Here is a 20,415-nt window from a genome sequence, read left to right on the forward strand (position 1 = left end):
AAGGCATGCACGCTTCTCAAAGCATATCCTGAAAAGACGTGTTAGAAAAGTATCCCTGACACCATACCTTAACGACCCGAGCATATCTCTGACAAGACAGCGGAAGCTTCCGTCGTACGATCGTCTACTTGACCGTGCCGCTAAGCATGCCGATTGTCGGCGGCACAGGTTCCCAGAAGGATATCCTCTGATCCTCTTTTTGTCTGTTACAGGTCGAGAGAAAGAGTCGCTCGACCAGTCCTTGGCCGCCCCGGCGATCTTGTCCTCGGGCCTAGTGGAATGGCCGCTTGGCCAACATCTTGTTCGGGCTCCGTTGTTATGCCGATTAGTGGAGCTATGTCTGAATGTAGTCTGCTCGGTCGTCACTGTTTTGCCGATGTGAGTCCGAGCGGACTGACCGTTCGGTGCATACCTTGTCTGTTTGAGCGCCGAAAGCTCGGTACATGACTGAGCTATGCTAACATTTGCTTCATGTAGGCTCAGCGATTCTCCCTCCCGATCAGGAAAGGGGGTTACCCGATCGGACGATATTATCAGGATGTTGGCCGGCTTAACTTTGGCCTCCACCATGTCATTGACCACCCTGCTGCCCGGACCTCTCTTTATCACCGGATCAATATCTTTTGACAATTTCTCAAAAAAAAAATCTTTTGATTTTTTGCAAGTTCAAGTACTAATGGTCCAAATTCGTTAGTCACAGAATCCACAGAATCTTCACTTACTCTAATAAAGTCTGAGCTTGTCATTCTCAAACGTTCGATATGGAAGCTAAAAAGGTAGACTATTGCGCGGAGCCGTCCGACCAAGCCCTCGAATCCACAGAATCTTAGCAGTCCCCCTTTAGTTGATATCCTCGGCACGTCATCATCATATGTTAACCTTGGATGGGTTAACATTGATGAGTGACACAATGGGCTAATCATGATTCAAATACACCATCACGCGTATCACTTACATAAACGCCACTGACTCCCAGTCAAAGGAGGCCCAAGTCATGGCGAGGTCCGCCCTCTGTACCTAGTCAAAAGTTAAGCAGAGGTGGAAGTCAAAGTGGACCCTTGGTATCCGAATCTTCTTGTTTAGTTTACCCCGACACTAGGGACTTGGTTCGCTCGACTCCTCCGATTTAGTTTACCCCAACACTAGGGACTCAAATCATCTGACTCCTTCGACTCAGTTTACCTTGACAGTAGGGACTCAGCTCGCTGGACTCCTCTGGCTCAACTCACCCTACTCCTTCGGCTCAGCTCTACTTTTCTAATAGGTCAATTCCATTTGACTTGTCTCTATCAACTCGATCCGACACTCTGCACATCTTCATTCGGTCCCGTCGATATGACATTATGTACTTGTCTTTGTGCATAATTAGGATTCTCATGATCCCATTCGACTTGATGTTCAAGCCTATCCGATTCGATTTTGTTAGCCTGATGCTCTGTGACCTAATATGCTCAAGTCCTTCAACCTAACCGGCCGATAACATATAATGTCTCACGTGAGCTGTCAAAGCTTGTGAGGTAGCATGATGTACTTAACATGTAATAACTCGTGAGACATCATCTTTTACGATACAAAATATGAGCGACATGACTTTAAATATGACGTGACACTTTTCTTTACTAGAGTATAACAAATATTTCATCATCAATTAATATACTCATATAACTATGATATGAGTATATAACTGTGATATAAAATGAGTCTGTTTTAATTCTTTTTTTTCCTTCTCAAATTTCACAAATACTTCGGCTTTTCTTGAAGTTCGGCGACTCAACCAACACCAAATACAACTAACTCATGACTCATTCGCCGGCGATCACATGCAGAAATAATAATAAATAAAAAATATCTTTTGATAATTTCTTTAAAAAAATTCTTTTGATTTTTTTTTGGTCAAGTTCAAGTACTAATAGTCCAAATTCGTTAGTAATGGAGCATTGAATTGTGGTTGGCTCAGTCTTGCATTCTTATTCTTGTTTTAAAGTCGTTAGTAAAAAATAAAAATACCACAGTAGGGAAGGAGAGTCGGTGGATCAGTGGCATCTCTAATTCGAAGTGGAAGACAACGGGAAAAAGAATGATCTGAGTTGACAAATCTATGCTATACATATTCCACAAAAAAGCATAATTTCAAAGTCCATTATGTGAAAAAAAGGAATAAAGGGCCAAATTCAAATACATATATATCTATCTGTGTTCTTAGTGCAAGGCTGCGGTCTGTGAATTATATTCTCTCTCAATTTAAAGTTTTAAACGGCCTCGATCTTTCGGGTCTTATAAATGCTAAATTTAGGACCCGCCTTTTTCTACCTATAAATAGAAGCTTTGACTTCAGAGCTTTCTGTGGAGAAGAAGCTCTAGGCGGCGGCGGCTTCCGCAATGGCGAAGGCGAAGGTGGTGTTCGTGATGGGCGCGACGGGCACCGGAAAGTCTCGCCTCGCCATCGACCTCGCCCTCCACTTCGGAGGCGAAGTCGTCAACTCCGACAAGATGCAAATCTACGACGGCCTCCACGTCATCACCAACAAGGTCACCGACGAGGAGCGTCAGGGAGTGCCCCACCACCTCCTCGGCTGCCTCCCTCCCGACGCCGACTTCACCGCCGCGGACTTCCGCGCCGAGGCTACTCGCGCCGTGGAGTCCGTCGCCCGCCGCGACCGCCTCCCCATCGTCGCCGGCGGATCCAACTCCTTCATCGAGGAGCTGGTCGAGGGCGCCGGCCGCGAGTTCCGCCGCCGGTTCGAGTGCTGCTTCCTGTGGGTGGACGTCCACCTGCAGGTGCTCCACCGGTTCGTGGCGGAGCGGGTGGACGGTATGGTGGCGCGCGGGCTGGTCGACGAGGCGCGCGCGCTGTTCGACCCGGACGCCGTCGCGGACTACTCGCGCGGCGTCAGGCGAGCCATCGGCCTGCCGGAGATGGACCGGTTCCTCCGCGCCGAGGCGGAGGACGCCGGGGAGGCCGCCAAGGCCGAGCTGATGAAGGCGGCCGTCGACGAGATCAAAGCCAACACGTCCAAGCTCACCTGCTGCCAACTGCAGAAGATAAACCGCGTGTGCGGCTCCTTCGGTTGGCACGTGCGGAAGGTCGACGCCACCGACGTGTTCGCGAAGAGCGGCGCGGAGGCGGACGCGGCCTGGGAGGAGCTCGTCGTCGGGCCGAGCGTCGACTTCGTGGCCGAATTCTTGCAGCGGCGCCGGGAATCGCCGGATGCCGAGCAGACGCCATTCGGCGTGGTCTTGTCTAAGTCAGCGATGGTCAAGGAGTCACTAACGGTTCCAGTCGCCGTCGTGGGTGCCACAATGTGAGGGGCGGAATAATCGGGTACGAAGCGCGCTGGTACGCATCGAATAATAACATAGGAGAGGAGCGGAAGAGTGAGTGGAGCTGATCAGTTGAGTACATGGGCGCGGCGGCTACGCCGAGAATCGTGGGTTCGGCAATATTCCAAGGCTGAGAAATAAGGAATAATTAATATTTGGGATTTGATTGGAATGAATTCTGCACTCAAATTACTGTGAAATAAAGTGTTTGATACGGCGTTGGGTTCTAAGAGGACCCCAGTTTGATTTTTTATTGGGATATGTCCACGTTGAACTGGTTAAACAAACTGTGGCAATGAGCGAAAAGTACCGTTGGCGGAAAAAAATAGTTTATCTTCGCTACCAAAATATTCTTTTCGAACTATTTTACAGGGCACTTTCAGAATTTATCATTCGAATATGATACGACAGTTAAGATGGGCTTTTAAACTAGGTCAAAATTTAGAAGGTCGGCTATATAATGCCAAAGTTAAAAAGAAGTCAGTTCTCGAAGTTAGCATGGTCGATCGAGAGGTTATCAGGTTATTGGGATGGTTAGATGCTGAGTTCAAACTCTGAGCCGAGACAATACCCTCTAGAGTTAAGTCCTCTTCGTTATTTAGAAATAGCACGGTTAATTAGTTTGTTCGAGTAATTCAGTTGATTGGACCTATGATTCGACCGGACAAATTGGACATCAAGTCTGACTGAACTCTTTAGCTAAACAGAAAAATTGAGTCTCTGACAACATACCTCAAATTTAACCTGATTGCTCTTACAAGCAATAGCCGATCAGATTACGGGAGGGACTCGATCGATTTGCCAGTTAATAATATTAAGTGCCCCTCAACCCAACGACCTTACATTCCATTTTGACATTTTGTGCCATGGATAACAGAGAATATTTCATATGCAAATTGTACATTAGAAATTTCATCCTGCCAAACACAAAGATTATAGATCCATTTTGAAAAAAGTGTGCAGAGCATGTTTATGATCTATATTTTAAAAAAAAATATTTCTAGATTAGTACATAAACAAACAGTAACACTATAAAAGGAGATCTCCATCTACAAATATAGATATACAATAATATACAATTTCATGTACTCATAGTCATTGTTCGTCCTATTATTCATTCTACTATTCATTACATTCGATTCGATTACTGACTTGAACGTCAGAATATCTACGCCGAGACCTTCTCCTTGGTCTGGTTACTGATGCTCCTTTTGACATATAGACCTGTTTGGAATTATTTATTTTTTGGCTAAGAATTTTCACTAATCAGTATCAAAATCACCTTTTTAATGTATTATCTTTTCCATCGTTAAACATGATCATAATGAACATTTTTTATAGAGACAAGACCGATAGCCTCAGTCCTCTAGGATTAACTAGTTCATAAAAATCAAAATCCGAGTTATAAAGAAAAAATATATTTCGTCACTTGCCTTAGGCTATATTATAAGGATATATTTGGTTTAAGTTATCATGTATAATCTTAGTTATGTAATTACCAGGTAATCACATAACCAATGTTATGGAGAATAAAACATAACCAAATGTTGTTTGGTTCAATCTAGTTAATGCAACAAAAATTTATTTGTTTGAAGGTTTTAATGAATAACCTAGTTTAATATTTTACTATATTATCCTCAGTTACAAAACTAACTATACATAATAATAATAATAATAATAATAATAATAATAATAATAATATTATTATTATTATTATTATTTAAACTCTACTATATTTTACTATATTTTCATGTTTTTCTATATTTTTTTACTTTTTTTATTTTGTTTGTTTTTTTTGTTTATTTTTATTTTTATTTTTATTTTTTATTTTTTTTAAGTTTTTATTTTTTATTTTTTATTTTTACATTTTTCTATTTTTTTAATGTTTTTTAACATTTTTTATTTTTTTTTACAATTTTTATATTTTTCTCATTTTTATGTTTTTTTTTTTTTAAAGTTTGTTTGCAATTTTTTATTTTTTATGTTTTTTTTTAATTTTTCTTTTTTTATAAAATTTCTAATTTTTTTTTATATTTTTCCATTTTTTTTTACGTTTTTCTTTTTTGTCACATTTTTTTCTTATCTAAGGGTATTTTGGGTAAAAAAAATCATTAACCCAGGAATCAAGAAAAACTTCAGTTTTCGTGGTTTTCTGATTCCTGGTTGCATGCTCCTTTTACTGGCGTGTTGGAATCATTTATCTAAATCATCGATTACCTAAATCAAATAGAATTTTTGTTGATAACTTTAGATGGATAATCAAAATTATCAAAAATAACCCTCAATCAAATGCGCACCCTAAGAGCTAAAAAAGATTCACATACAATGGGAATTGAATTTCACGCTGGATGATTTCGGCTGAAATTTGTGGATGTATTTAATTTAGGATCATTGTGGATAATTTTAGTTTTCCATGAATGATTATCCATAATAATTATGTTTGATTCAAAGTTTTTCTAGATTCTAAATTTTTTCAATTCCAAGATGTAAATAACCATCATCAATCTCAACGTCCGACCCAAATAAGCGATATCACTTTTTAATTCTAAAGTATAAATTTAATATATTATTATTATCTTATTAGGATTTTTTATTCTCTTAATAAAATGTATTAAAAAGATTGATATTACTTATACATGGTTTATCTTTTAAAATTTTTATGAATAATAAAATACAACAAAACAACCAACCATTTAATTGAGACTTTTTATATTTTGTATTATTTACTAGAAAAAAAATTAAAAAGTTGGAAAGATAACTAAAATACAAATTTAGGATTAATTTTTAATATAATGTATAATTCTAGATAAAAAAACACATGTAATGTTTATTATTTTCAATTAATTTGATTTTATTTCAAATTAAAATCCTCTGAAACTTCCTTGCGCGTCGTTTCCAACCCTTCCCGATTAATGTGGGCGCCGCCTCTGCCCGCCGCCTCTACAGTCAAAAAAACCTCGTTGGAGTCCAACAGGCGTCGGTGAGATCAACCATCTCAATGACGTGCGACGCAGCTGCGGCAGCCAGTGGTGGCACCGGCCAGGCGAGCATCCAGGTCGTTGTGATTGGGGATGCCGGCACCGGAAAGTCCACTCTCATTGAAGCCATCGCCACCGAGTCTTTCGTGGCAGAAGTACCCCATTTACTACCTCCCGTCCATCTCCCTTCCAACTCCTATCGCTATAGCGTTCCCATCACTGTCGTCGATACTTCATCCAGGTCTGTAAGCACAAATTTGTGATTTTTTTTTCTTCCTCCAGGTATTTCTCCTTACTTTCGATGCCTATCCGTTTCAGGCCCGAGTACGAGGAAAAGCTGATCGCAGAATGCAAGGCCGCTGATATTATAATCTTGACGTATGCCTGCAATTGCCGTCCCACCCTTGACCGCCTGTGTACCTATTGGATCCCTGAACTCCGCCGATTGGAGGTCCTTTCATGAAGTTTCTCTCCATCGCGGATTATTCTGACAGTTAGTAGTTTTTAATTTGTTTTCATTCTCCGCGTGGGCTGTGCAGGTGAAGGTGCCAATGCTTGTGGTCGGTTGCAAGCTGGACCTTCGGGATGATCGACTGCATGTTCCTCTGGACCAGGTGATGGAGCCCATCATGCACCAGTTTCGGGAGATTCAGACATGCATAGAGTGTTCTGCCCTCAGACAGATTCAGGTGCAATATTGATTGTATGTTGTTAATAGTGTTATTCTTCGCCATAATTTCTCTTTGGTTATTGAAAAGCTCATCTTCTTTTGTTTGGCCACATCTTTGCATAATCGGTTCAAGCTATGGGGCACTGGGATATGTTAAATCTGTCGTTAACTAATTGTCAAATAAATTATAGGCTTACTTAAATCAGTCTTCAGTCGATGGTTTAGATATGCAATTGAAAGGAACTGTATTGTTTGGTTCATTGCAGCACAAGTCCACAATGTTGAGACAATGATTCTTGCCATTTCTACCTGCTCTTTTGTGCAAATCATTGTTCCTTGTGCAACCACCTAGAAGATGCTAGGTTATTCTCTTGGTGTCTTACTGGTTGATAATTCCTTGCTACTCAACCTAATAAATTTACCGCTATTATCAGCTTTACAAAACTCGAAGGGATATTTATGCAATTGGTCACATAATTTGCCAAATAGTATGGTACCATTTTAGAATGTCTTCAGCTGCCACTACATATCTTCTTGGTACTCAAGATTTCATGCTTATTGTGTAATTTATATAAGAACACAAAGATACATGTATACAGTAAAAAATGAAACTAGACAATACATGCATATTCGATATCAACAAATATCATTTGGTTATGTTGTTTACTTGGAAGAAAGAAAAGGAATAGAAGGAAAATGAAGTAGTTTGTGTGGAGATAAAGAAAAATAAATGAATTATATTAGCTTATTTTTAATCTATTTCTTATATCCTGTTTTCAGGGATGGAATTGAAGGTAGAGAAATACTCTCACTTATTTGTCCTTATGAAATGCATAAAATTCCATTTCCATTTTTTCTACTTGATTTTGGCAGAAATATATGGAGAAACAATTTTTTTTTTGCCTTATTTTGGTCTTATACATGACATTAAACTGAGTGATGAGTCACATGAAAAATGTTAAACACATTATTTAATTATTTTAATCTTAGAATCTGCAGATGAAAAACCAAGTATTCATGCTCATGCAAAATGCACAAGCATATGTAGAAGGAAGCTGCACAAAAAAAAAAAAATCCTTCACATAAATGCACATGAAGGTTTCATGGGTGGACATCTTTTACACATAAATGTTTATACGTTCAGTTGTATAGATGGTTTGGAACTTTACTGTGCTTTGCCATGAGTGATTTACACCATTTTTATGTACTTTAAACGCTTAAACAAACTAATCTTATTGGATATTGTATCAGAAGCATATTTCTTGTCTGACTATTCTCTGTTTTTTTCAGATCCCAGAAGTCCTTGATTATGCTCAGAAGGCAGTTTTTCATCCAACTGCTCCTCTATTTGATCAGGAGACAGATACATTGAAGCCTCGGTGTGCAAGGGCTTTGAAAAGGATATTCATCTTCTTTGATCATGATAGAGATGGTGTACTAAATGATGCTGAACTGAATAACTTCCAGGTTATTCAATGTTTCACCTGTAATTGCTTTTTCTTAGGATAAATTAAGTTCATTAATTACATTTTACAACCGGATGTTTTTTTTTTAATATATTTATTGGAATTATATTGACCTTGTGGTACATCTTCCAGGTTACATGTTTTAATGCTGCTCTCCAGTCATCTGAAATTATGAGTGTTAAGAGGGTTATTCAAGATAAGATACCCGAAGGAGTTGATGACTGTGGGCTAACATTAATTGGATTTATTTGTCTACATGTCCTTTTCATAGAGAGGGGCAGCCTTGAAACAATTTGGGCAGTCTTGAGGAAGTTTGGTTATGATAATTATCTTAAGCTCAGAGATGAACTCCTTTCAACAACGCTAAACCTTACTCCAGATCAGGTACTCTTGCTTGTTATTACCATGTTAATTTTTTTTGTTCCTCTTAGAAAGTAAGTTCTTACCATCTTTGGTTGAAATAAATTATCTATTAACTAAAAGAAATAAAAAATTGCCATATTAAACTATACTCAAAGTTTCAGTTGTAGGTGGGTGGATGCAGTCAACCCATGGGTTATATGAAATTAGTTGTGCCGATATGCCATCAGACTCGTTCCTTCCAATATGGGATGATTATTTAAAACTTTGGTTCTCTCCATAATATCTAGTATAATAGGCATTTCATTGTGAATGTCGATGTTCCTGGTAGAGTTTGCATTTCTTTGTCAGTTGATTCAATATAAGTTAATCCTTGTTTTTTTTTGTAGACTGTAGAGCTCAGTGTTGAAGCTCTGGATTTCTTGAAGGAAATCTTCCATATGTTTGACACCAACAGTGTATGTAACTAATGCCTCTTTTTATAAGATATCAAATTCTGTTTTTATTTAAAATTGTGATCTCCGATTCTACAAATATAAAGAAATTAAGCTTACCATGTCTATATCTTTGTTTTTGCTCCTCCTATTGTCATTTTAAGAAGGTATTGATTAATAACCCTGTTTTCCTGAATTCATAAGAGGATAAGTGGGGGAATTTTCCTTGATAAACAAGCCTTGTCTTTTCATTATGTTCTGAAAGCCACTATTTCCCCAGTGTTTAGTCTGCTGGAGTTTTTAAATTTTTTAAATATATTTTTATGCAAAATGAAGAAATTGACTAGATGGTTTGTTCAATTCTTCCTTGTTCAAGTATGGTTCTATTACATCTCATGTAACTTATATTGATGTATGTTTATTTGGTCAGTGATTTTGACGAAGTGCAGTCATGTAATGCTAATTTTATGCATTACTATGCTGCAGCTGTAATTCGTGTGAACTATCTCGTACACACTACCCAAGTTATTTGTAAATTGCATGCCCACATATCCCAGCAATAAGATGAGATCAATCTGACCCTGGGGCAATGGTGTAGTCGGCGTCCTCTTAGTTTATAGGCATCTAAGGATCGAGTCTCAGCTTCAGCAAATTAAAAGATAAATTTCTCTTAATGGGCGGTTAGCCTAAGAAAGCTGGACTGATAGGTCGTCCGCTGCGAATGCTTCCCTATTTAGCTTGGTGGCCGGTGGGGACCTTCCATGAAGCTGGTGAGTCATCCTAGGATTAGTCTAAGTTGGATACTTGGTGCCAACTTAGAAAAAAAGAGATGAGATCAATCTGTTTCAAATGTTTTTCCTTTTGTCCTTAAATTGAATTTCTTAATTAGAGTCTCAATATTTGTTTGATTTTAAACTTTTTATATTTTCATAAAAGATCTTATTAACTAAGATTCTTAAACAGTTATTTGCGCAATGGTAGTGGGGCATAATCATTTGTGACTCTTGATCTTCAATGTAATGTTTATTCTTATGGCTTGATTGTTGTTGTAGGTGGTTGTGTTGTTCACTGCTATTTGGTTAATCATTTATCCTGTTTTGCAGGATGGGGTTCTGGATCTCTATGACATTGATGAACTTTTTTCAACTACTCCTGAAAAGTAAGTTTCTGCAGTGATAGAAATATAATTACAAGAATTAGATAAATTAAATTAAAACATACGAGAAACAAACTATAAGAAATAACAAACATTACTTGAATTCATTTTGATGTATTTTATGATGTGGCAAGGCATGCCAAGTGTTGGTACAACTAGACTCATCAGAATGATTGGCACAGGAGGCACGTAAGAGATTATCCATGCCGATCAATATCAAGTTTTTGGTAATCTTAACAGAATGATACATTTCAATCGTGCCGCTTGATACAGTACGATACAAGATTTCAAACCATGCCTTTTACAACTGATTGGAGATGAAAGGATTCTCTGCTCATGTAACTGGCCAGTAGAGAAACATCCCAATATTTAAATCTATGATTATTTGTCACTGAAAAATCTTATAAGTTCATAGCCAAAGATAAGTAATAATGATCAAGATAGGATCTATAATCAGTAGTGAACTAAATGCTTGTTGAATATCATAACTGTTGTAAAATCACTTGTTCTAATTTTGAGCTAAAAAATAAAGACAAATCTATTGCAAATCAAGATAGTTGTCAAGTATCAAGCTAATTTAAATATAATAATTTTAAAAGGATTTATTGCTAATCCTAACCTGAATTTCGGTCTTTTTGATGAATTAAAAAGTTTAAAGGAAAATAAGGCAACAAATCTAGCCAACTATTGGATTTTGTAGTCTGCTGTCACTGTGCCAGCATCCTGACTAGATATGTCGAGCTTAACTCATGGAGTACAGATTGAACCTAACACCATGCTAACATGAACTAGCCTAACATTAGAGGTTTGTGATGCCTGGGCAAGCTTGTAAATGAGATTTAACCTTGCTAAAAAGGGTCTAAATTTTCTTTCATGATCTTATAGATCCTGATAGAGTTTTATCTGGATGCTAATATTATGTTAACGTGATTGGTTGAATTGCTACACAGTGGTGAATCTGGCCAAACTTCTTGAAGATCTAATTTATACCGAATCAATTTTAGACGCATTTGCAATACATCAACTGTAAGATACAGCAGAGAGCTGCCTATCCTACCCTTTCTCGTATATTATGTTTAACATTATTTCTTTTTAATTTCATTTTTCAAAATTTTCCCATTTCTTAATCTTTCTTATTTTCCTTTGTCAAGATTGACCTCGACCATATTCTGAATTGATGTTCGACAGAGTAATTATTGAAAATAGAATTATGAGAGGATGAAGATAACATTCTCTACCTTCTTTTAATTTTTCCTCCTGAATATGTACCTTTTTTTCCATTTCTATCCATATCTTTCAGTTTCATCTTCTTTCGTATCTACCATCTTCCACATTTTGTTCAAATTCTCTCAGTCAGGCTATCCTATACATGCTTTTTTATGTCAGTGGTCTTTTCCTTGGCATCTTTGCTTCATTCACAATCATAAAAATGATTTCGTTCATTCTCTTCCTCTTTATTAAATTTCAATTTGGTTCTATGAATTTAATCCATCCATGAATTTAATTATGGTTTCAAGTTAATGAACAATGGAAAATGTTGGAAATGTGGTTTGTTTTGTACTAAGAATGTGTAATTAGCCATTTCATTCTTTTACAAACTGTCATTTTGATTGTAACTATGACATGGTTGTAAAACTATATCATGCCATAGTCGCCTAGTGCATTTGAAAATTCCCTTCCTGCATCTATTACATAGTCACAGATTCATAGTATATTATTTGCTTTAGTCTTGTAGTAGACAAATTACAGTTCCATTTGTCTATGAAATCCAACATCTTTCCGTTTAAGTTTCTTTTGAATTCTTTCTTTAAGTCCATGCATTCTTTGTAGCCCTTGGTCTGAACATCCTTACAAGAACACTGCAGAAAAGATTGGTTTTGAAGGATATTCGCTTGAAGGATTTATTTCTCAGGTAAATATCTCTGTCACATTCAGGATATGATATTTATGATTTTGCTTTAAGATTTTGTAACATGTACTGTTTGTTTCTCTTTTCCCTTTGTTTGGTGGGGTAATCACTTAGTCTTTCTATCTTTCTATTGAACTTAAATGCAAGTGCATTTGCAAGGGAAGTAGAGGAACCTAGTCCAGTCAAATAAATTCGTCTTCACTTTGTTCAGGATTATCAAAGTTGAAAGGGCTTGTAATGCTAGAAGAAATAAAGGAAACTAGGAAAGGTTGTTACTTCATGATTATGAAAAATGGCTTAGGCTTTGAAGGAGCTATCGAGGGATCACTTCTGTTAGTAGTGGTGGCATGAAGCATCTCAAATTTAATATTTAGATTCATTGGTTGAGGGTAGTGGATGGTCATTGAGAATTTTTTTGTATAAACATTGATTGGCCTGCTTCCTTTGGCAAGGAAACTTTCAGCTGCTGAATTTAGAAGATGGAAAACCATTTTTTGCCTATGCATGCACTGAATTGCAAGATATTAAGACTCATTCTCACTCAGTTCGACACCTTAGTGATTCTCAATACTATTACTATATAAATGGGAATTAACCAAGGATATTTCTGGATCCAAAAAATGTTAAGGCTGCTGAAAAGTCTGGATGAGAATAAGGACACTGGATTGTTCTTTGACCTACCAGAGAACTCATCTGACTTAAAACTTATGCTATAATCATTTATTTTATGCTAAGTTAGCACTCAGTTGCATTTTACTTGTACAAGGGTGTTGTCAAGAGGTGCTGAGGTCCAGGTAGTCAATACCCTGTACCACTTATTATTTTGAATTTCTGTATCAATGATCAACCAGGCTCCTTACCTTTTTGTCTATTTCACCTTTAGATCATCTATGTGACAACACAAGCATATAGATTGAGTATAGAAAAGTTGGCACTAATAGATCTGAGAATGCAACTTTGGTGTATCCCAGTGCGTTTAATATTGGTGTCAAGAAATATCTAGTTGAAATCCTTGATATTTGATGAGTGAGAATTTTTTTTGTTAGATTTTTTTTTCCAATGCTTCTAAAATTTGAGCAGGATCATGGTCGTTTTTCTGGTCACTTCCTACATAAACTAGTTTTGTTTTTGTCACAAGAAGACAAGTTTATGATGCATTAGTAGAGGAATGAAGATTCTGGAATCTATGGGCAGTATCTATATTTTGTGTAATTTTCTGGACAAAGACAAGGTTTCATGGTATTTTATGTCCAACTTTGATAATCATGCCTACAGATTCTTGAATTCTTGTTTGCATATAATAAATGTGACCTTTCCTTTGTACTCAACTTGTGATATTTATATGGTTCCTTGTATATTATAATGATATTTCTTATTCAATTTTTTTTTCTTTTATACCTAAATAAGGATATGAAAGATCCTTGACGCGTCACTTTTGGTTATGCTGCTATTGAACCAAATAAATTCTCTGTTTCAGTGGGCTTTCATGACACTTCAAGATCCGAAGGCTAGTCTAGCTAACCTAATGTACCTCGGATATACTGGTGACTTTGCTTCTGCATTTCATATAACAAGAAAAAGGCGGTTAGATCGAAAAAAGAAACAAACACGGAGAAATGTTTTTCAATGTTTTGTCTTTGGTCCTAAAAATGCAGGGAAAACTGCATTGCTAAAATCATTCATTGGAAGGTGTGTTGTTTGCTGATTTTTATAATTAATTAACTGATCCTTAATTTGCAATCTATGCGCTAGGTTCAGTACAAGTTTTCGGAAATCTTGTTAAAGTTTCTCATGGCTTGTTAGGGTTCTATGTTATGCTTATTTTTTGTTTGTCCGTACAGGAAGTTCTCAGAGAAGTATTCTCCCACAAAATCTTTCCGCTTTGCAACAAATGTTGTTGATCTTCGCAATGTAAGTGCACATGAATGAAGTATCTTTCATTGTTGCTTTGCCAGCGCCATTTCTCCTGGTGTTTTTGGTTTACCTCAGTCAATTGTTGCCCTTATGATTATGCCATTTTTTTCCCTTCTTTGATTCTCTTTGCTTCCTTCTCTTCTCTTTCCTTGGTCCTCATTTACACTGTGCTACTAGCCACTTTTGCTTCTACCTTTGTCAAGACGTCAAGTGGTCTCTTATGCCATGTTTGAGTGTGTAGGTATGATTTTACATTGAGTTGTAAAAATTATGAACACTTGAATATATATCATAAAGTAACTAAAGCTGAGGCAAAAAATTGTAAAGCTTGTAGCCTATTATAAAATCTATGGCAAGTAATGAGAAAAAAGATATTTATTGAATTTCATATGCTACAAAAAGGAAATGTAAAAGATTTTAGTCATTAAATGTAAGGTTAATTCCAAAATCTAGTCTGACTACTTGTGAATCTAGCCTAAGTTTCAAAAACAATTAAACCAGGATGAAATTACAATTTGATAAAGAATTTAGCACTTGCAATAGTTTTCTTTTTTAGCTGTCACACCATTTGTTTAGCATGCCTAATGAATGTCTAAATTATTACATTTAACCTTGATTATGAGGTTTAATTGCTGTATAGGTTTTTAGTTGATTTCTAGTAAGTTGAATTTAATAAATTTGATTTGAATGTTCATTAGGTGATAAAAAAATGCTGATTAGGCAAGTAGTAGGCATTACTTGTACTAAATTTTGGACTAATGAAGAACTTACAGTTGGCTAGATTGTGATCACAAGTTCGTACCATATTAGTTCTTTCTGAAACTTCAGGTCAAAACATCTAGGTGTGTTAAAATGAAGATGAAAAGCCTTTTGTTGAAGGTAGAGGGAATTTATTATAAATTAATTATGGAAAATATATGAAATTTAGACACAATAATGTGGTTAGTTTAGAAATCAAACAAATTGCTGTCATCCAATACCATATATCAGTACTTTTGTTGGTACCTTTCTCTCATATGTATTCAATCACTGACCCATGTATCTATGAACATGATTTTTGCAAACTTACCTGTGCTTGAGTTTCAAATGGATAGCATAATTAGGTGAAATGTACATTGATTTCTTGTTTGTTTTCTAGAATGAGTTTGGTTTTTTTTTTTGGCACCTCTGATTCCATGCTTGATATTTCTAAAGGGCACTAAGAGGACACTTGTAATGCGAGAGGTACCTGAACAGGAAGTGAAAAACCTGCTTTCCAATAAGGAGTCTTTGGCAGCATGTGATATAGCTGCATTTGTGTATGACAGGTATGGAAGTCAACCGTTGGTCTTAATTAATTTGAACTTCTTGTCTTGCATTCAGTTATTTTCCATATGCATTACAGCAATTTGGGACCATTGTGGAGTAAATTGAATAATTTAAATCCAACAACGATGCCTTGGCATGCCTACATATGCTAATTGATACTTCAGATCAATGCTCTTAGTAGTTTTACCCTAGTAAAGGACAATATTATTCATATGGTTTTTTTTTATCACACTGATTTATTTAGTATATATTTCTCTCTCCTCAAAACACACCACAACTCCACAAGACAACTATATTCTGCTATAATAGTTGAATTTTATAAACTTAAATTAGTTAAGGCGTTGTTATTTCTGGCCGAAACTTGTTCTTCTATCCAATTAACATTTTTGGCCAATAGATGCAGCTCAGTGAATACAATCATATACTTATACCTGCATGTTCAATGTGGTCTGTTGTTGTTACATACTCCTGTAATTGCATTGGCTACTTTTTAAGTCAGTCTATAGAAGCTGTGCAATTTGATCAATACTTGCATTTCATTTTCAAAATTTCATAGAACATAATCTCCTTTGTCTGACTCTTTTGTATGAATTTCCTATACCTCAAATGTCTCATCGATACAACTGGATTACTCAATCAATTAATTTTTTTACACTTGTATGATAACATTTCAAGAACGTGTAGTCCTTAATTACTTTCAATCTTTACATATTTGTTCATTTTATTTATTATATGATTGGTGTCAAAGAGGTTTGTTTAAGTCCTTCCATCCACTTATTCAGATTGCTTATTATTCTATCTTGTTTCTGAACCTAAACATTCATTTTCTTGCTATATTATTGGTTTTATCTTTTCATCGTGTAGTATTTGGAAAGGCTTCTTCAGTTTTTTGGTAGGTATTTTCATCATGTAAAAGCTTGTTGATTTGATTTGCTTAGAGAAAGAAATCAGAATGATCTTTGGTTGGTTCTTCTATGATTGAAATAAATCTTTCTTGCAATTAAATTGCAATTGGTTCTTGCATGTTTTAGTGCACAGGTCGACTTTGTAGTTATTCTCGAATTCTTCCTACAATTAAATTGCAATTGGTTCTTGCATTCTTTTTATGTAAACATGATTGTTTCATTCGTAGTTCTGATGAAAACAATTGGAAGAAAGCCAGAGAGCTGCTAGAACAAGTTGCTTCTCATGGAGAAAACACTGGTTTTGAAGTTCCTTGCCTTGTCATTGCTGCAAAGGATGACCTTGATCCTTATTCTTTGTCTGTAGAAGATTCAACCAGGGTACTTTCTGATTTATTTTATTTACTGTCATCCTTACTGCACTTTTAATATATTAATTAAATTCTCTAAGAATCCTTAATTTGTTATATAGCATTATGATGATTCTGCATACATATCCTTACTGCCACCGTACTGTATATCCCTTTAATTATTGGTACTAGGATGCCAATATTTTTAATTGGTTACCTTTTTGACTTTTTATATGTGAGTTAATTTATGCTTCTCTGCTACAGTTGTTGATCTTGACTTTCTGTTTTTGTGTTTTTAAGGTAGCCTTTCAAATGGGAATTGAGTCACCTATACCAGTCAGCATGAAATTAAGAGATCACAATGTCTTCTACAGAATAGTGAATGCTGCACAACTGCCCCATCTAAGCATTCCTCAGACTGAGGATGGCAAAAGCCGCAAACAATACCTTCGTTTTATCAATCAGTCTCTTGTGTTTGTCTCAGGTAACTTCAAGAATCTTTAAAAAACAGTGTCTGCATTTTTTATTATTCTTATTCCAATTTCATTTCTTTATATGTGCCCATGTTCACTGTCGTTTATAGCATACCCTGTTAAAGACGTTTAAGGTTTTTTATAGTTAGTTCCTAGATATCTTGCTAGGGTTTTTCGGTTGGCTTCTTCTGATTTATTTGCTACTATATGCAAGTTGGCACATAGTTTTCAATAATTCCCCATTTAAATAAAGAGTTTCCATAAGTAGTTGAAAGAAACACAGTACTCGTTCACACTGAAGATGAAAGTGGGTTTTTATGCAGTATAGGCTGGAAAAATTGCATGACCTCTTAAAATTTGGAATCTCAGGACTCCTTTGAGCCTTTGTAGTCTAAGAAAAAAACTATATCCAATTCAGGCTTTGAAAATTGTTAAGGTCTATCATTTTGTTACTGCACCACATTGAGCATGCAAAGTTTAGAATTTTTATGACTACCTGAGTCTATACCACAAAACATTGCCTAATTGCTGGAGGTACAAACTCCATTTAAGGTATGCCACATTCATGGTCCCAAACATTGATACTGCATCCACTGAAGAAGCTAGGTAGAACCGTAGAAGTACATTTTGTCCAAAAATAACCTTGTCCAAATCACTTGCTTCATCCATCACTTCTTGTCCTCATTCAACTTGGTCATTGTAGGTTCTTCTACAACCCTTGGTTTATACCAGACAACACACTTGCTGAATTGGTCTCACTGTAATGCCAAATGACACATTTTCTGTAGAGCATCATCGTGACATTATCTGCTTTAAATGCCAATCTGTTCTTTTGGTTTCACAGTTTTGTCCAATGTTGACAATTGGCTTCAATACGAGGAGCTTCCCAAGAGGGCACACTTCTTGTTACTAATTTGCTCAATATTATATTACTTACAAAGAATTGAGCTATCAGTATCAAATGGTTTGACCACGTTGAACACACATCAATTCATTTAATTTTCATATTCATGGTCCAGGCTTTCTTTTAGCTTTCTCTTTTTTGATGTGTGATTGGATTCATCATTCCAGCAGCATGCATCATATAAGTTCGCCAGGAACAACACCTTGTACAGACCATTTTCTTCCATAGTGACTCCTTGACCTTGTTTGATTAGGTAGTGATATCTTCATGAGGAGACTAAACTTGCCTGCTCATGAAACTAAGTGGAGGTGAGAACTGAAAAATCCAGGGAAATCAAAAAGGTATTATACCTATGGGTTATTTACTTGGATGCATTTGGTAACTCAATGAATGGATGAGATATTAGTTTTTTTCCTTCATGTATTTCGATGGATGGGAGGATGGACAATGTTAGAGTATCAGGAGGGTGATTGGTGCAGTGAATTAAATCCCACATTATTATTTTAGGCTTAAGATTATGCCATTACTCATTAGCCTAATGTATACCTATTTGTCTATCCATTTATAACATATGTGAGAAGATATTATTTTCCTAAACCTTACATGGAATCAGACCTACCTAAAAGAGTTCACTAAAAAGTATTTCCTTTCTTCTTCGATCTCTCTCTCTATCCTGTGTCTTGGAGCAATTTTGCACTCAGCCTTGTGAATAACACAATTTCTTCTTGTCTTCCATCTTATTAAGGTCCACACTATCTACATAAAATAAACACCTCAAAATTTATATCAATTAGAATGGTGCAAAGATTTAAGTGTTTGTAATAGTATATCGAAAGTACAATCACATGCACTTTCTGTTTTGTATAATCATACTTTCTTTAATACAATTGTCCTAAATTATATTTATTTTTGTTTAGTGCAATCACACTTTCTGTTTCTCTGAATCCTTCACCATGCTTAGTTAGGATCTCAAACACCTTGGATAGGAGCAGGTGAAATTTGTTAAAACTTGAATCAATTAAGAGTGGGTGTACATAGCACACAATTGATGTTTATGTATGGATCCTCGCCAAGATTTTTCTGACCTTTGATTCTTAATCAAGATATTGATAAACTAATAGTTCTGCCGCTGTGATTTTGTGCCCCATTTGTTTGTGTTTACGATATTCTGCTGTCTTAACTTTGTATTCCCTGCTGTTTGTTTTGCCATACAGTTGGAGCTGCAGTTGCGGTTGCAGGATTGGCTGCTTTTCGGATTTATGCAGCAAGAAAAAACTCCTCAGGCTGATTACACTAATCATAAACGCTTCATTATTTATCGCAATGGAGAAAGGTGCTATTCGTTCTCTTTGTATCTTTCTCAATTCATCATTTTTGGACTAGTTGTACAGAGCACTCCCAACTATACATGGCACCCCGAGTCATAGTTATCGATCAGTACACCTCGTTAGTCTTTATACCTGAGTTTGTAGTATTTTTTCTCGCCTCAAGGAGTCTCTAATAATGTTTCAGATGGGATCAACTGAACAAAAACATTGTAGATATAATTCGCTCGACTCATTTGGATGGCTCGGGTTGCTAAAATGTCAATATTCTGATTATTGAGTAGTTTATACTCCTGAAGCATGTTTGTATACTTCTATTGTTTACTGCGGTCTTCATCTGTTTAACAAATCCCTTTAATTAGGAAGATGTTCCAAGAGAACAAACTGCTCTTTACTTAAAGAACCTGATGCTCTCTTTTCCTTCTTTTTCACATATCTTCCCTTTTGACCAACTCCACTAACTTTCAAAGTACACTAGCTTTCAATTGTTCACTTTGGTGTCGTTGTCGGTCAACTTTTGAACCAAAATTTGTTTCAAAATCATACAAGTATCAACGTTAACCCTGATTAAACTTCCAAACATATAAACCAAGAAGAACCTTGTCCTTCTTCAGGGCATCGTCCTTTGCCACAATATCTATACCACTGCAACCACATGCTCTACGTATACTCTTTTCTTTTCCCTTGTCATTTTCCTCACAATCAGTTTACCTCCTCAAGACTATCGTGTCCTCTCTACAAACATCTTGATAGAAATAAGGATGACAATTTTCTTCGAATATGATATTCAATCCGAATGAAAAAGGATATAAAATCTTTTTTTTAGATTTAATTAAATTATCAGATAATTGGATATAGATAATAAGGTATATAAGTAGGTCTAGTACAATTCTACCCATATTCGACCTGAATATATATATAATTTTTTTTTTCCAAAACTCATTC

The 20,415-nt window shown here is 36.1% G+C and overlaps 2 protein-coding genes across 3 annotated transcripts; both read left to right on the plus strand.

Moving 5' to 3' along the window:
• Positions 1 to 2,322: 2,322 nt before the first annotated feature.
• Positions 2,323 to 3,513, plus strand: LOC121983285 (adenylate isopentenyltransferase 5, chloroplastic-like). Its single transcript, XM_042536227.1, has one exon. It carries the CDS (start codon positions 2,380 to 2,382, stop codon positions 3,304 to 3,306), a length of 927 nt encoding a protein of 308 aa, XP_042392161.1. The 5' UTR covers positions 2,323 to 2,379; the 3' UTR covers positions 3,307 to 3,513.
• Positions 3,514 to 6,202: 2,689 nt separating this feature from the next.
• LOC121981981 (mitochondrial Rho GTPase 1-like) lies at positions 6,203 to 20,377 on the plus strand. Of its 2 annotated transcripts, XM_042534810.1 has the most exons (14): positions 6,203 to 6,540; positions 6,618 to 6,750; positions 6,839 to 6,988; positions 8,260 to 8,436; positions 8,568 to 8,819; positions 9,185 to 9,253; positions 10,333 to 10,388; positions 12,216 to 12,297; positions 13,772 to 13,983; positions 14,136 to 14,205; positions 15,403 to 15,515; positions 16,649 to 16,799; positions 17,069 to 17,252; positions 19,360 to 20,377. In XM_042534810.1, the coding sequence occupies exons 1-14, from the start codon at positions 6,320 to 6,322 to the stop codon at positions 19,431 to 19,433; spliced, it is 1,944 nt and encodes a 647-aa protein (XP_042390744.1). In that variant the 5' UTR covers positions 6,203 to 6,319; the 3' UTR covers positions 19,434 to 20,377. The 2 variants fall into 2 exon arrangements, with proteins under 2 accessions (XP_042390744.1, XP_042390745.1); XM_042534811.1 differs by lacking the exon at positions 19,360 to 20,377 and having other exon boundaries at positions 17,073 to 17,246.
• The last annotated feature ends 38 nt before the right edge of the window (positions 20,378 to 20,415 follow it).

Source organism: Zingiber officinale, chromosome 5A (assembly GCF_018446385.1).
Source record: "Zingiber officinale cultivar Zhangliang chromosome 5A, Zo_v1.1, whole genome shotgun sequence".
NCBI lineage: Eukaryota > Viridiplantae > Streptophyta > Magnoliopsida > Zingiberales > Zingiberaceae > Zingiber > Zingiber officinale.

Excerpts from the sequence above, each read along its gene's own strand:
- LOC121983285 (XM_042536227.1), top strand. The coding sequence starts at position 2,380 with ATGGCGAAGGCGAAGGTGGTGTTCGTGATGGGCGCGACGGGCACCGGA.
- LOC121981981 (XM_042534810.1), top strand. The coding sequence starts at position 6,320 with ATGACGTGCGACGCAGCTGCGGCAGCCAGTGGTGGCACCGGCCAGGCG. Across the intron at positions 15,516-16,648 it reads GCTGCATTTGTGTATGACAG|TTCTGATGAAAACAATTGGA; the intron begins GTATGGAAGTCA and ends TTTCATTCGTAG. Across the intron at positions 16,800-17,068 it reads CTGTAGAAGATTCAACCAGG|GTAGCCTTTCAAATGGGAAT; the intron begins GTACTTTCTGAT and ends TGTGTTTTTAAG.